General features: G+C 42.2%; 1 protein-coding gene across 5 annotated transcripts in view; it reads right to left on the bottom strand.

Moving 5' to 3' along the window:
* Positions 1–14,247, bottom strand: part of pja2 (praja ring finger ubiquitin ligase 2) — a 211,457-nt gene that overhangs the window by 71,916 nt on the left and 125,294 nt on the right. For 3 of the 5 annotated variants that reach the window (XM_068029804.1, XM_068029805.1, XM_068029803.1), the window contains exons 2-4: positions 9,387–9,587; positions 5,130–6,192; positions 4,050–4,232 (exon numbers count right to left, since the gene is read on the bottom strand). In XM_068029804.1, coding sequence (XP_067885905.1) covers positions 4,050–4,232; positions 5,130–6,192; positions 9,387–9,585 — 1,445 coding nt within the window. In that variant the 5' untranslated portion in view covers positions 9,586–9,587. The remainder of the gene's footprint in view (positions 1–4,049; positions 4,233–5,129; positions 6,193–9,386; positions 9,588–14,247) is intronic. The other 2 variants (XM_068029806.1, XM_068029808.1) reach the window with 2 other exon arrangements.

Consider the following 14,247-nt stretch of genomic DNA (forward strand, 5'->3'; position numbering starts at 1 on the left):
TACCAAATTTCAGTACCGTAGCTGCTCCACCGATAGATTAACTACAGAAAAAGAAATCAAAGGTGGTCTGGTCAGGGGAGTGCCAAGCATCCTTTGACAAGCTGAAAGCCATTTTGATGAATGAACCAATGTTGGCTGCTCCAAATTTCACTAAGCCCTTCAAGGTAGCAATTGATGCTAGTGACCTGGGGGTCGGTGTAGTCCTGTTACAACATGATAAATCAGAGATAGAAAGACCAGCGGGAAACCTTTCCAAAAAGCTAAATCAACACCAAAAAAGATATTCAACAGTGGAAAAAGAAACCTTAGGTTTATTGTTGGTTCTTAAGCATTTTGAAGTCTATGTCTGCCACGACCACAGAGAGACACTGGTATATACTGATCATAACCCCCTAGCCTTTGTGGAAAAATTTAAAAACCAGAATGCCAGGCTATTCGATGGAGTTTACTGTTACAACCTTATCACTTAAAGATTATCCACATTGCTGGTAAAAATAATGTTACTGCAAATGCTTTATCGAGAATCAAACTTTGTTCGACTTATCTGAAATGAACAGAGGGCACAGTGCAGAATTGCATTACCTAGAAGAAAAGAATGAATGAGTATGAGTGTGAAAACCTATTTTAAAATTTATCTTCTATATTTGCGACACTTTGTAATGAAATGCATTTAAAAATGGCATTTCATTCCTCCAAGGGTGGAGTTGTTATGAAAGTGATTCTGTTTTTGTTAGATACTTTTTAAAGGTATTTTTAGTTAAACGGAATAAATGATGGACCAGTTTTATTTTTTAAAAAGAGCAACATCAAGGGGGCACTGAAGGAACTGGATTGGCAACAATGTTACTGCTTGTCACATGACTCAAGTTAAAGATAGAACAGAAACCCTGTTAACAGGGGCAGAGAAGTGACATGTGTCCCTTGATCAGACAAGCCCAGTAGCAGCAGAGCGCACCTGGGATGCACAGAAAACTCTTAAGCTTTTTGGTTGTGGGCCATTGTGGGCTGGATTTTACAGCCAATCAACGTTGGGGGCCGTAGCGGTTGGAGGGGGGGGGGAAAATGCCTCTGGCAGAGGCCCACCTCGGGCCTCGACGCTGGGAAGGCCCGGCTCGATATTGCCGACGGTGGCGAGGCCTTGTGGCAGCCTCCCCCCACTGCTTGGTGATGGGACCAGAATTTACATAAGAAAATTTATTTAAAAACCTGCATTAATGAGCATCTCGCTCCCGATGTCCGTGCCACACCGATATTAGTGCCGGTGGCTGGCACTCCTGTGCCTTCGGATCTTCGGAGATCAGAGTTCTAACACTGGTGGGGAGGGGGGAGCAGGTAAGTTTCTCTGTGTGGGAGTGGGGCCAACCTATTCTGATTGGTCAAGGGGATGGTGGGAAGGGGTTGAAGGTAAAGGTTTATGAACTTTGGGTTGGGGGGGGTGGGGGGGAGGAAGGTCAGGTACATGAGGTAAGTACTTTGCTGGGGGGGCGGGCGGAAGAGGGCAAGGAATGAACTGTACGATTATTGGGGGGGATGGGAGAGCGGCTAGAAACAATAATTTAATTTTTCTAATTAAATTTAACATTGCTATATTTTTAAATATTTAAACTAAGTTGTAGGGCTCGCAGCTCTTTAAAATAGCGTCGGCGCCTCCGCAGTGGCATTGGGCACCATTGCTGGTGATGGACTGCCTGCCCCCTCCAAATCATCGGGGGGGGGGGGGAGGAGGGGGGGAAGCAGTCCGCCCCAGCCATTTAAATGAGCTGCCACGTTTAATATCACGGCGGCTCCACAACGAGCAGCCGCCACCAAATATAAAATCCAGGCCTGTGTGTTTTACCTTCTGAAGTGAGTGGTTGATAAAGTCAAATCTGAAGAAGTGTAAAAGGGAGAGAAGACCACAATCCAGTTCACTTTCTAGCATCTCTGAAGGACCCCGACAAGTCCACTGTGTCAATTCATCTGGTTTCCTGTCTTTGAAGAAAGCCTGCTAAATTACTTTTCACGCCGCCTGAAAAGAAATGTTCTAAAAGACCTCAGTGACCTGTCTATGTGTACTCAGAAGTTAAACTATATGCTAGTTTTGGAACAACATATCTCATCTGCTGTTTTCTTCAAAAATGAGGAAGTAATCTGCCCAAGTTTTTTTGTCTGTAACAGAGCTCTGAATTTATAAAAATCTTTTTTTTTCGGTTCACCGGTGTGTGTGCGTGTAAGTGTGAAGGAACTAAGGTTAAAAAAAAGGAACTTTAAAATTTTATCTGCGTGTTTATGTTTTACTTCATTACTAGTTAAGACTTGTTTTGTAATAAACTGATAATTTTTTTGTTCATTAAGGAAACTGGTTAGTGTGTTCTATTCTGGGAACAATAGAGTATATGATTGACCATATCGATAAGTGGGAAAATTTAAAAATAATATGTTGTGACCTGTGGAGAAGTGGGACTAGAATAAACAGTGTATCCCTCCCGCCTCAGTCGTAACAATTGGAACAAAGTTCCAAACATCTCCCAGCCTTTGATTTTAAGTGTTTCCTAACTTCACTCCTAAAAGGCCTGGCTCTAATTTTTAGACTATGTCCCCTAGTCCGAGACTCCCAAACTACAGGAAATAGTTTCTATTTACCCTATCTGTTCCCATTAACATCTTGAAAACTTCAATCAATTTACCCTTAACCTTCCCTCTTGTCCATAGAGGAAAAATCCTGATACGCATTCTCCTGAATCGCCTACTTGCTACGGCTGAGGAAATCCTCCCAGAAAACAGTGTGGCTTTAGACCTTCCAGAGGAACCTCTGACATGGTCTTTGTTGCCCGACAAATCCAGGAAAAATGTCGAGACCACCACCAGGAACTCTTCATTGCAATCATTGACCTGACCAAAGCATTTGACTCAGTAAATCGCAAGGCTCTGTGGATAGTTCTCTAAAGATTTGGATGTCCAAGAAACTTCATCACAATCCTAAGGTTATGATAGGGTTTGATAGGGTAGAGATAGGCTTCTTGGGGTTAGGGTTGGGGGGGGGGGGGGGTGGGGTGGGGGGGGTGGTGCTCCAAAACTAGGAACATAAATACAAGATAGATGCCAATAGGTCCCAAGTTCTAGGAATTCAGGAGGAACCTCTTTACTCAGACTGGTTAGAATGTGAAATTCACTACCACAAGGGAGTAGTTAAGGTGATTAGCATAGATGGATTTAACAGAATAGTAGATAAACACAAGAAAGAAAGGAATAGAAGGTTATGCTGATAAGAGTTTGATGAGGAGGCTCACATGGAGCATAAACACTGGCATAGACCAGTTCAGCCAAGTGGCCTGTTACTGTGCTATGAATTCTATGTAATTTATGTATTTTTATTATGTGGATAAATCAATAAAATGTGACACAGAAATAGGTGACTTGTTTGAGAAGTCAGGTGCACTTCACTTTAATAGTGACAAACGATCACTATAAATACTACACAGATCTTTATTCTAGTACAGGGGTGTCAAACTTAATTTATAAGGCGGATCTGATCAGACATCCTGATACTTGGCAGTTATTTGGACATGTTTCGCCCTTATTTGGCAGGTTAAAACAGGCACAATGTATATCAATTTGTGGGTGCAAGGACCAGCATCCATTTTCTCGAGACCTCCACGCCACCAATTCCAGTCCCAAACTCTTTTCCCCGGCCCATGAGTCCCAATCTTCATTTCTCACTCCTCTCCACCAACTGGTCCCGTTCCTGGTCACTCCACTTGTATGCCAGTTTGCTGTGCCAGCATAGGGATAAGGGTGAGGGGGAAAAAAGGATGATGCCACAGAGCAGGGCCAATGCTCGTGCACAGTTTAAAAAATGCAGTCCTCCCAGGCTGTTAGAAACAGCATCTGGGAGATTCATGTCCTATTTCAGGTCACAGAACAAGCTCAAGCACAGCTCACATGGGCCAGACAAAACTTTATCGTGGACTTCATTCAGGCAACGGTCTGTATGTTTGACGCCCCTGTTCTAGTACAGAGACTTAAAATTAAATCCAATGCCTGGATTATAACCAAAGTGAGTTGCATACCCTACAGTGAAGCAATGTTTAAAAGCTTCTTCGTCCAGGCTGCTACTAATGCTGTTGGGTTCAGTTTGTTGTTCATCAATTCCTGACAAGGTCTCCCAGCTCTCATCACTAGAGTGCATCTGTTCTAAAACGAAATCAGAGGTCCATATTGCTGACCACTCCTCATCACTGCTTAGAGAGCTGCTTTTGAGGGGGAGGTAGAGGGGGGAAAATTAGTGCATTAAAGTACATGCCATCTAAATATTGCTCATTATTAATCTGGCTAACAATTGCAAAAACTCAGTGTGCTTTAGTAAACTTCATCAAGACCAGTTAACCTAGAATTTTACATCGGGGCAGAGGTCCCGTCCACCAGCCAAAAAGTCAGTGGCAAGGCCACCTCTGCCAGGCTTGGGAGCCACCCTGTGATTTTACGTGGCCCAGGTCCTTAATTGGCCTCAGGCGGGACATCCACCCCTCTGAGGCAGGAAGTCCCAGCTCCAAAAGCTGCCGGGAGTGGTGGCCACTGCTGGGACTGCACCCAGCAAGAGGAGCAGCAATGCACAAGGCCTCGGAATTAAGTTAAGTCCCACAGGGACAATCGGCTGGGCCCCAGCAAGGTGGTTTTACTGGTCGGCCTTCTGCGGTGCTGAGCCACCCGTCACTGGTAATATACCTGTGGTGGGGGAGGAGGCCCTTAAGTGGCAATTAATTGGCTATTTAAGGGCCTTAATAGGCAGGCAGTTTGTCACCTCCACCATCGCTCTTAAAATTGCAGCGGGGGCAGGAAGGCGCTGGGAACAGCATTCCCTGCCTCCCACTCAATTTTACGCACCTCCCCCTTCCCCACATCCCCCCACGGGGGGCAGGGGTGCATAAAATTCCGCCCAGTTTGTCAAGCTGATAAAGGATACTATAAACTGCTGCTTTGTTATTAATTTGAAGGGCAGTATTATAAAAAAAAAATTAGCTTTGTTACCAGTTTGAAGATATGAGATTCTGTACTAGTTGGTATATTTGCAATCATTGATTAAACTTTTTAAGGGTAATAATAAATCAGTTTTCATATCCTTCAGTGAGCCAACAAACACATTATGTTACCTTTCTTCACCTTTGTTACAATTATTTTCAAAGTCATCCCAGAAGCTATTTTCTGTTGTGCTATCTTCAGGCTTTTCTTGTAGTTGAATGGTAGCCTGCTCTTTCTGAACACCAGTAGTTTCCTTGCCATCAAATCCAGACCCAATCTTTGGATCTCTGTGGAATTTACTCCTGCAGTTCCACAAGGCACAATTTGATCCATAACACTCAATGTTGGCCTTCATTTCTCCTGTACAATAACTATAAAGCTCATCAGGTGAGTGCAGATCTCTTTTAGAATGTGTTTCAACTCTTTCCTTTCTAACTTTTGGTCTTACTACCATTTCTGAGGAACTTGGTTGCTCTGTCATACAACATAAAATGTTTCCTTCAGTTTGAACACTCAATGAGGCCTTATCAAAATTTCTCTCTCTTCTTTCTTTTATGTCCTCCATCCTGACATAGCCATTAATTTCTTCCAGATTTCCGACTGCTGGTAAAGTTTTCCTATGCTCTTTCAATTCAGTTTGATGTCCTTTCACACCAATGTCTGTATTAGGCAAATTGTCCAATGCCACAGAGCATGGGAGCTCAATCTGTTGGCTGTTACCATCATGGATTACAGCTGAGAGATATGATTGTAGCCCATTAAGATAGTCAACACCTTTCTCTAACTCTGAAAGCATGGTGTCCAACCTTTTCTGAAGTTTTCCTTCTTTTTGTAAGGATGACTGAATAGTTGAATCTTCATCCTCTCCTTCACTACTTTCTGGTTCATAAGAATCAATATTTACAAAACCAATGTCAGTTGGACTTCTGGAATCAGTCTCAAAAAAATCATTAGAAATTGACCACTTGGAGGACTCTGAACTTTGGCTACCTGAATAACTGCCTAATGGCTCTGTAGCACTAGGTAAAGCAAAGTCATTGGACTCACATTGAAAAAGTCTTCGGTTCAGAGGTGACGGCAAAAATTTATTCTCCTTTTGAGGTTCACAACCTGTGTCTCTTTTAGTATCCATAGTTAGGTCATACCCAGTGCATTGTGGCAGAAGTTCATTTGTTGATAAGATTCTATTGGGAGCTAAGAGAGAAAAGAAAACTTAAATGTTAACTAACTTGAAATTCAGCACTATAACAAACTACAATCTACTGTATATTTAAAAGTAGTTCAATGTGCCTAAATCAATGCAGATTCAAATACAGTACAATTCTCATTTTAGTTAATTCAAGGACTAATTGCATAAATTGCATTGAATACAAAGAGGTGCACTGTAAACATGAAACAGATATGGTTCAAAGACCTTTGTTCGAGGATGTACACACCCCTGACTTCTGGCATTGATCCCAAATTTTGCAAAGTCATGGGGAGATAATTTGACTTAAATAAAGTACATAGGTGCCCATGCCACTAGGGGCACACCTTGGGGGCCTCCCTGCCCAAGGAGGCTGAAAAATGCTATGCGTGAAGGGTCGGATGGGGGTAGGACAAAATGTACCTGCAAAATTTATTTTCACATCGATGGCCCAAGTTAGGATCAAGGCGTTCCCCTCTTTTAAGGTTCAACACAGCAGTATGCCTGTTTCTATGGCATCCCAGCTTGTTAATGTGCCACCATGCTGGGAGCATGAAAATTCTTAGCCTGCAAGTCCCCAACCAGGGCTATGCCATTTCTATATCACTGGTTTTAGTTTGGGGTGAGCAGAAGATACAAAGGATCGTGCTGTGGCTAAAACACAGAATATTCCCATTAGAGTATGGCTACCCGACCCGAACCCGACGGGACCTGACAACGTGTGTCGGGTTTGGGTCGGGCCGCTCTTCCGGGTCCGGCATTCAGGCTCGGGTTGGGTCAGACACAGTGGCAGTGCTGCCTTTTGGTCAGGGAGGGAAAAGGAAGACAAAGAGTAAGCTTCTTTAATTTCCGGTAGTCGAATCGGGTCAAGTCGGGCGCGGGAAAAAACCAAAAGGACTCTGGCCCGGGTCGGGTTTCAACTGTATACCCGAGCAGGCCTTTAATTCCCATTGTATCAAAAAAAAGTGCTGGAAATACTCAGCAGGTCTGGCAGCATCTGTGGAGAGAGAAGCAGAGATAATACTTCAGGTCTGTGGCCTTTTATCAATCAGTCCATAGCATTTGTCAAATGTGGCAAAATGGGAGGGACAATTATTTGATACAAATTATTCAAAAACTATTCTTTGTGCTAAAAATGAAGAATCACTAGATTTGAATGAAAAAGTTTTAGGAAAGCTGTCAGGTGAATTAAAAGAATGCAGCAGCTTTGATTCTACAGCCGAAGGTGATAATAACAGTCTATACCCTCCAGAGTTTCTGCAGTCTAACTCCAATAGGCATGCCACCACACAAACTTAGACTCAAGGAAGGAGCAGTTATATGGTTGCTACAAAACAGGACTTTGTCACAGAAAACAATTGGTATTTAGACATTGGCTTTTTCGATAATAGGTGCTGAAATGATAAGCAGATTTTAAGGAAATATAGTATTTATCCCTTGAATAATATTGAGCCTATCAGATGTAAACCTGCCTTTCAACTCAGGAGAAAACAGTTCCCAGTTCGACTTTCATATTCTATGACTATAAAAAAAGTCACAAGGCAAGACTTGCCAAAATTTGTATTTATATTGCTAGGCCTGTTTTTACATATGGTCAGCTATATGTTGCTTTTTCCAGAGTGAGAAGTTTTGATTCTGGTTAAAGTCTTTGATGAAAGAATAACTGTAAATCTCGCAAATTAAGCACTACTGCAATAAAGATACTAATTTGACCATAAATGCTTTGCAGGTCTTTACTAGTACATAAAATATTAGATAGTGGAGAATAAAAGCAAAATACTGCGGATGCTGGAAATCTGAAATAAAAACAAGAAATGCTGGAAATACTCAGCAGGTCTGGCAGCATCTGAGGAGAGAGAAGCAGAGTAACGTTTCAGGTCAGTGATCCTTCTTCAGAACTGGCAAATATTAGAAATGTAAAAGGTTATAAGCAAGTAAAGCAGGGGTGGGGCAAGAGATAACAAAAGAGGTGTAGATAGGACAAGGTCACATAATAGCTGACCAGAAGGTCATGGAGCAAAGGCAATCAATATGTTAATGGTGTGTTGAAAGACAAAGCATTAGTACAGAAAGGGTGTTAACGGACTGAAAATGGAACAGCCGCAAGTACAAACATGAAAAAAAAAGTGGGTAAGCAAACTGAACAAACTAAGACGAAACAAAATAAAATAAACACAAAAAAGATAGTGGAGAATAATAGTTAAAGAAAAATGAATAATAAGGCATTGGCTTTGCAAGAAGAAAATAAGGTCCGACCAGTGCACTGGAATTTCTTTCCAGTAAAGAAGGGGGAACTCAGTGGATGGTATATATTTAGATTTTAGCAAAGCTTTTGACTGGGACACAAAAGGGGACTGGTCAGCAATATTGGAAGGCATGGAAAGGGTAAACTTCGGAAGCAAATCAGAAACAAAGGTTAGCCGCATTTGGAACTGCATTAGCATGGAGATGACTATGCATTCATCCTTGAGGCATTGCTGTTGGGATTTGAAAACTTTGGTGGCAGGGGCGGGGCTTTAGTACAAATTAACATGGGCAAGTAGATCTAATATAAAGAAATTTTAATATATTATTAATATGTGGGTCACGAGCAGCAGATAAATGCAAAGTTATTAGAAGAAGAAAATAAGCAAGGGAAATTTGAGCCGAATGGTTATTTGTTTAAAAGACACACACCCTCAGCGTCATATTGTTTGAACTGGAGTCTTAATTTTAACTATTTTCTATGGAAAAAACACATTCTAAGTTTGTCAATTCCATCAAACATTGAACTAGGCAGAGAAATGACTTTGCTGAGAACTTTCCTACCAGATCAGGACAAAATCCAGAGCTAGAATCAAAATAATTTGGAAACATACTTCATGTCGAAACTGATACAGTTAAACCAAACTGGTGGAAACTGACAGGTGGATTCAAATTGCTCTGAAATCCCCACTGACCAAATCCTCCAGCAACAGGAAACAACGAAGACAATCTGGCAGATTATTCCAAATATATTTCACTCAGAATAAATTAATTCTTCCTAATACTGTATCATCGGTGCCCTTAAGATCATACTATGCACAAATGCATCTGCTGTAAGTGGTGGGGACTGTAGTTTTTTTTTTAATCCAGTGACTTTACCAAACATTTCAGCCTTTTGAAAGCCCAATTCTACTTATTCTTTTTAGACAGTACATAACATATTTGAAACACAACACACATAAACCATTATCTTTTGAAACTGTGTTTAGCTCCATTCCTTCCCATTGGTGTTCATTTTCTTTTAACTGATTCCATGACTTGGCAATAGAGGGACGAAAGCTAACATAAGCATGCCTTCTCCCGTATCTTCTTCCGGTGATAGTCTGATAACCTCCTGCTGGTCTGGGCCAGGCTGCCTTTCCAGACTCTTGACCCATCACTACAAAACAAAGGAAAGAGGTGAGTTCATGCTGCTCAAAAATGAAAATTATGTAACGTTTCAATTTCTTCTCTTCTATGTGTGTTTCACAATGATGTGACACCACTTTAGGTAATATACATTGAAGTGCAGTAATTGAAGCCACAGATTTAATGCATTTTAAATTCCATTTATTTACAGAAACAAAAAGGGACCAAGTATACATAAAATTATTTTCGTTTACTAAACATTTTCAATTTTGGTGGCGTCCTGAACTGCAGGCCCAGATGCTAAGTTATGCAGTTTAATCTTTTTATGGGCTTCTAAAAGCTTGAGAAGCAAAATACAGATCTCGGGGCAATTTTCTACTTCATCACTAAGGCAGTAACCTGGCAGACTGGATCACCCGACCACGGGCATCTGGACGTTCACATGGCATTCAGAGACACATGCTGGTAACCTCCACAAAAAAATAATTTGGATTAGTCAGACATGACCTACCCATCACAAATCCATGCCAACTCTAATCAGTTCACAAGTGTCTAAGTCTTTAACCATAGAAAAATTATGACACAGAAGGAGGCCATTCAGCCCGTCATGTCTGTGCCAGCTGAAAAAACTAGCCGCCCAATCTAATCCCACCTTCCAGCACCTGGTCTATAGCTTGCAGGTTACAGCACTTCAGGTGCAGGTCCAGGTACCTTTTAAAAGAATTGAGGGTTTCTGCCTCCACCACCGTTCCTGGCAGTGAATTCTAGACACCCACCACCCTCTGGGTGAAAACAGTTTTCCTCATGTCCCCTCTGATCCTTCTACCAATCACCTTAAATCTGTGTACCCTGGTAATTGACCTCTCTGCTAGGGGAAACAGGTCCTTCCTGTCTATCTAGGCCCCTCATAATTTTGTATACCTCTAATCAAGTCACCCCTCAGTCTCCTCTGTTCTGAGGAAAACAACCCTAGCCTATCCAATATTTCCTCATAGCTGTAACTTTCGAGCCCTGGCAATCACTCTGCACCTGATGGATTCCAGTAACTTCCCCACAACTGACAGTAAACCAACAGGGTCTGTAGTTAGCTAGTTTCTCCCTCCCTTCTTTCTTAAATAATAGAATGACATTTGGAAATTTTCTTCCAAAAAGCACAATTACTGAATCTAGAGTTTCCTTTTCGGGAGAAATAATGAGAGGCAATCTATATTAAAATGGTACGATTTCAAAGTGGGTGAAGGAACAGAATGACCTGGAGGTACGCATACATAGATATTTGAAGATGGCAGGACAAGTAAATAAAGGTGTCTAAAAAAAGCAGAGAGGATCCTTGGGTTTATAAATGGAGGCAGTGAGTTCAAAAGCAAGGATGTTATGGTAAACCTTTTATAAATCACTCGCTCAGCCTCAGCGAGAGTATTGTGTCCATTTCTGGGCACAAGGACAGCAAGGCCTTGGAGGGTGCAGAGGAGATTTCCCAGAATTATACCATAAAGGAATCCAGTTACGTGGAGAAACTAGGGAAACGAGTTGTTGTCCTTACAGTAGAGTTGGTTAAGAGATTTAATAGAGGTGTTCAAAATTATGAGGAGTTTTGATACGATAAATAAGAAGAAACTGTTTCTACTGGCAGGAGAATTGATAACCAGAGGACACAAATATAAGGTAACTGGCAAAAGGACCAGAAGGGACAGGCATTTTTTTTTTAATATAAAATGCAGAGTCCTTATAATCTGAAATTCTATTCCTGAAATGGTGGTGGAAGTAGATTCACTAATAACTTTCAAAAAGGGTATTGAATATATACTTGAAAAGGAAAGAATTACCGGACTATAGGGAAAGCCCACTGACTAATTGGGCAGCTCTTCCAAAAGGATCACACAACCTCCTTCTGTACAGCAAGATTCTATGATTTTCGAGACCTCTGACAATTTTCTCACCTATTCCACTGGGATAGGTGGGCAGAATCAGGTCCTTGGGGATTTGTTCATTTTTTTAAAGTTATATTAAATTCAAGTTTCTTATATTGACTTTTTTTTAAAAAGCTTCCCTGGTACTACTGGTATTCTGTCTTCTTCCTCGACAGCAATTTTACAGCACTTTTAACAAAATAAAATATCCCAGGGAACTTCACAGGAGTAATACAAAAAATATGACACTGAGCCACATAAGGAGATATTAGGTCAGTTGACCAAAAGCTTGGTCAAAGAGATAGATCTTAAAGAGCATTTTAAAAAGGATAGGCGGAGCGGAGGGGAGGGGAGGGAAGGGAAGGAGGGAATTCCAGAGCTTAAGGCATCAGCAACTGAAAGCACAGCCACCAATGGTGGAGCAATTAAAATTGGGGATCCTCAAGAGGCCAGAATTAGATAGCACAGATATCTGAGGGTTGCGGGGCTGGAGGAGATTACACTGAGACAGGGAGGGGTGAGGCCATGAAAACAAGGATGAGAATTATAAAATCAAGATGTTGCTCTACTGAGAGCCAATGCAGGTCAACGAGCACAGGGGTGATAGGTGAACGGGACCTGGTCTGAGTCAGAACACAGGCAGCAATGTTTTGGATGACCTCAAGTTTACTATGAGTAGAATGTAGGGGACCGATCAAGAGTGCGTTGGAATAGTCAAGTCTAGGGGATAAAAAGGCATGAATGGGGATTTCAACAGTGGATGAGCTGAGACAGGGGCAATGTCAGGCATCGTTACCGAGATGGAAATAGGTGGTCTTAGTGATGGCCCGTTGGTCTGGTCAGTAGCTCATCTGGGTCAAATATGACACCAAGATTGCAAACAGTCTGGTTCAATCTCAAGACAGTTGCCAGGGAGAAGGATGAAATTGGTAGCGAGGGAATGGAATTTGAAGCGGAGTCTGAAAACAATTGCTTCAGTGCTCCCAGTATTTAGTTGAAGGAAATTTCTGCTCACACAGTACTGGATGTCAGATAAACAGTCTGATAATTCACAGACAGTGGAGAATGTGAGAAAGGTGGTGGAAAGGTAGAGATGGGTGTTGTCAGCAACATGTGAAAACCAATGCTGTGCTTTCAGATGACACTGTCGAGGGCAATATGTAGATGAGAAATAGGAGGGAGCTGAGGATAGATCCTTGGGGTACACCAGAGTTAACAGTGCAGGAGCAAGAACAGAAACCATTGCAAGTGATATGCTGGCTTCAATTAGATAGATACTAGAGAAAGACGCGAGTTCATGTCTAGGCCAGGGGTGGGCTTTAGAAGAAGTTTGGCCCAGTGGCCTAGTGGAAGGGTGGGACACGACAGAGGCAGTTATCAGATGGTCTCAATCTTAGTGATAAAGAAGTCCATGAGTTCCTCGCACTTGTTGGTGGCGAGGATGGAGAAGACAGGGGAGAGGGGTTTGAGAAGACGGTTAGCAGTCGAGGAAAGAAGCCAGGGATTATCTTTGCATTCCAGGATGATCCTGGAATAGTCAGCAGTTTTAGCAGACAATTATAAGACCCAATAATGTTTTACATGGTCCAGCCAGATCGGACAGTGGATGGCTAAACCAGTTGCCCGCCATATCCTTTCAAATCTACGTCCCTTGGACATAATTAAGGGAGTGGAGATGAGGGCCATTCCAGGGTAATGATCAAAGTGAGGAAGAAAATGGTTTTATTGGGGATTAGGACGTCAAAGGTGGAGGTGAGGTTGCGGTTGAGCAAATCAGCAGCTGCAGCAATGTTGTGGTAAACGGAGTGCCAAAAGTTAGAAAGTTGGGATTTTGAAAGCGCAATTGTAAGTGGGAATTTCTTTTCCCCCATGCAAAGTGTAATTTAACAAATTGCCAATTTTCTTTGCCCATTATAGTCTTGCATCTTTTGTTGTTCCTTAACTCTACCTAGTATTTCCACTGCCTGATTACTTTTACTAAAATCCCACTTTAGAACCATAGAATCATAGAAAAATTACATCACAGAAAGAGGCCATTCAGCCTGCTGTGTCTGTGCCGGCCAAGAAGAAAAAAAAAATAGAAACTAGCTGCCCAATTTAATCCCACCTTCCAGCACCTGGTCCATAGCCTTGCAGCACTTCAGGTGCATGTCCAGGTACCTTTTAAAAGAATTGAGGGTTTCTGCCTCACCACCATTCCTGGCAGTGAATTCCAGACACCCACCACCCTCTGGAAGAAAACGTTTTTCCTCGCGTCCCCTCTAATCCTTCTACCAATCACCTTAAATCTATGCCCCCTGGTAATTGACCTCTCTGCTAGGGGAAACAGGTCCTCAGAATAGATTCTAACAATTTACCCACCACTGAAGTCAGACTGACTGGCCTATAATTATTTGGCCTATCCCTCACACCCTTTTTAAACCGTGGTACAACATTCGCAGACCTCCAAACGTCTGGTACTTCTCCTGTATCTAGTGAGGATTTGAAGATGATCCTCAGCGCATCCGCTATTTCCTCCCTGGCTGCCTTTAACAATCTGGGATGCAATCCATCCGGCCCTGGCGATTTATCCACTTTCAAGGATGTCAGACCGTCTAGTACTTCCTCTCTCATTATACTTATTGTATCTAACATCTCACACCTCTTTAAAAACAATGTCTACATCAACCCTCTCCTTTGTGAAGATAGAGGCAAAAAACCCATTTAAGAACCCTGCCCACATCTTCTGCATCCACGCATAAGTTCCCTTGTACATCTCTGATAGGCCCTACCCTTTCCTTA

The sequence above is a fragment of the Heterodontus francisci genome, chromosome 4 (genome assembly GCF_036365525.1).
Source record: "Heterodontus francisci isolate sHetFra1 chromosome 4, sHetFra1.hap1, whole genome shotgun sequence".
NCBI lineage: Eukaryota > Metazoa > Chordata > Chondrichthyes > Heterodontiformes > Heterodontidae > Heterodontus > Heterodontus francisci.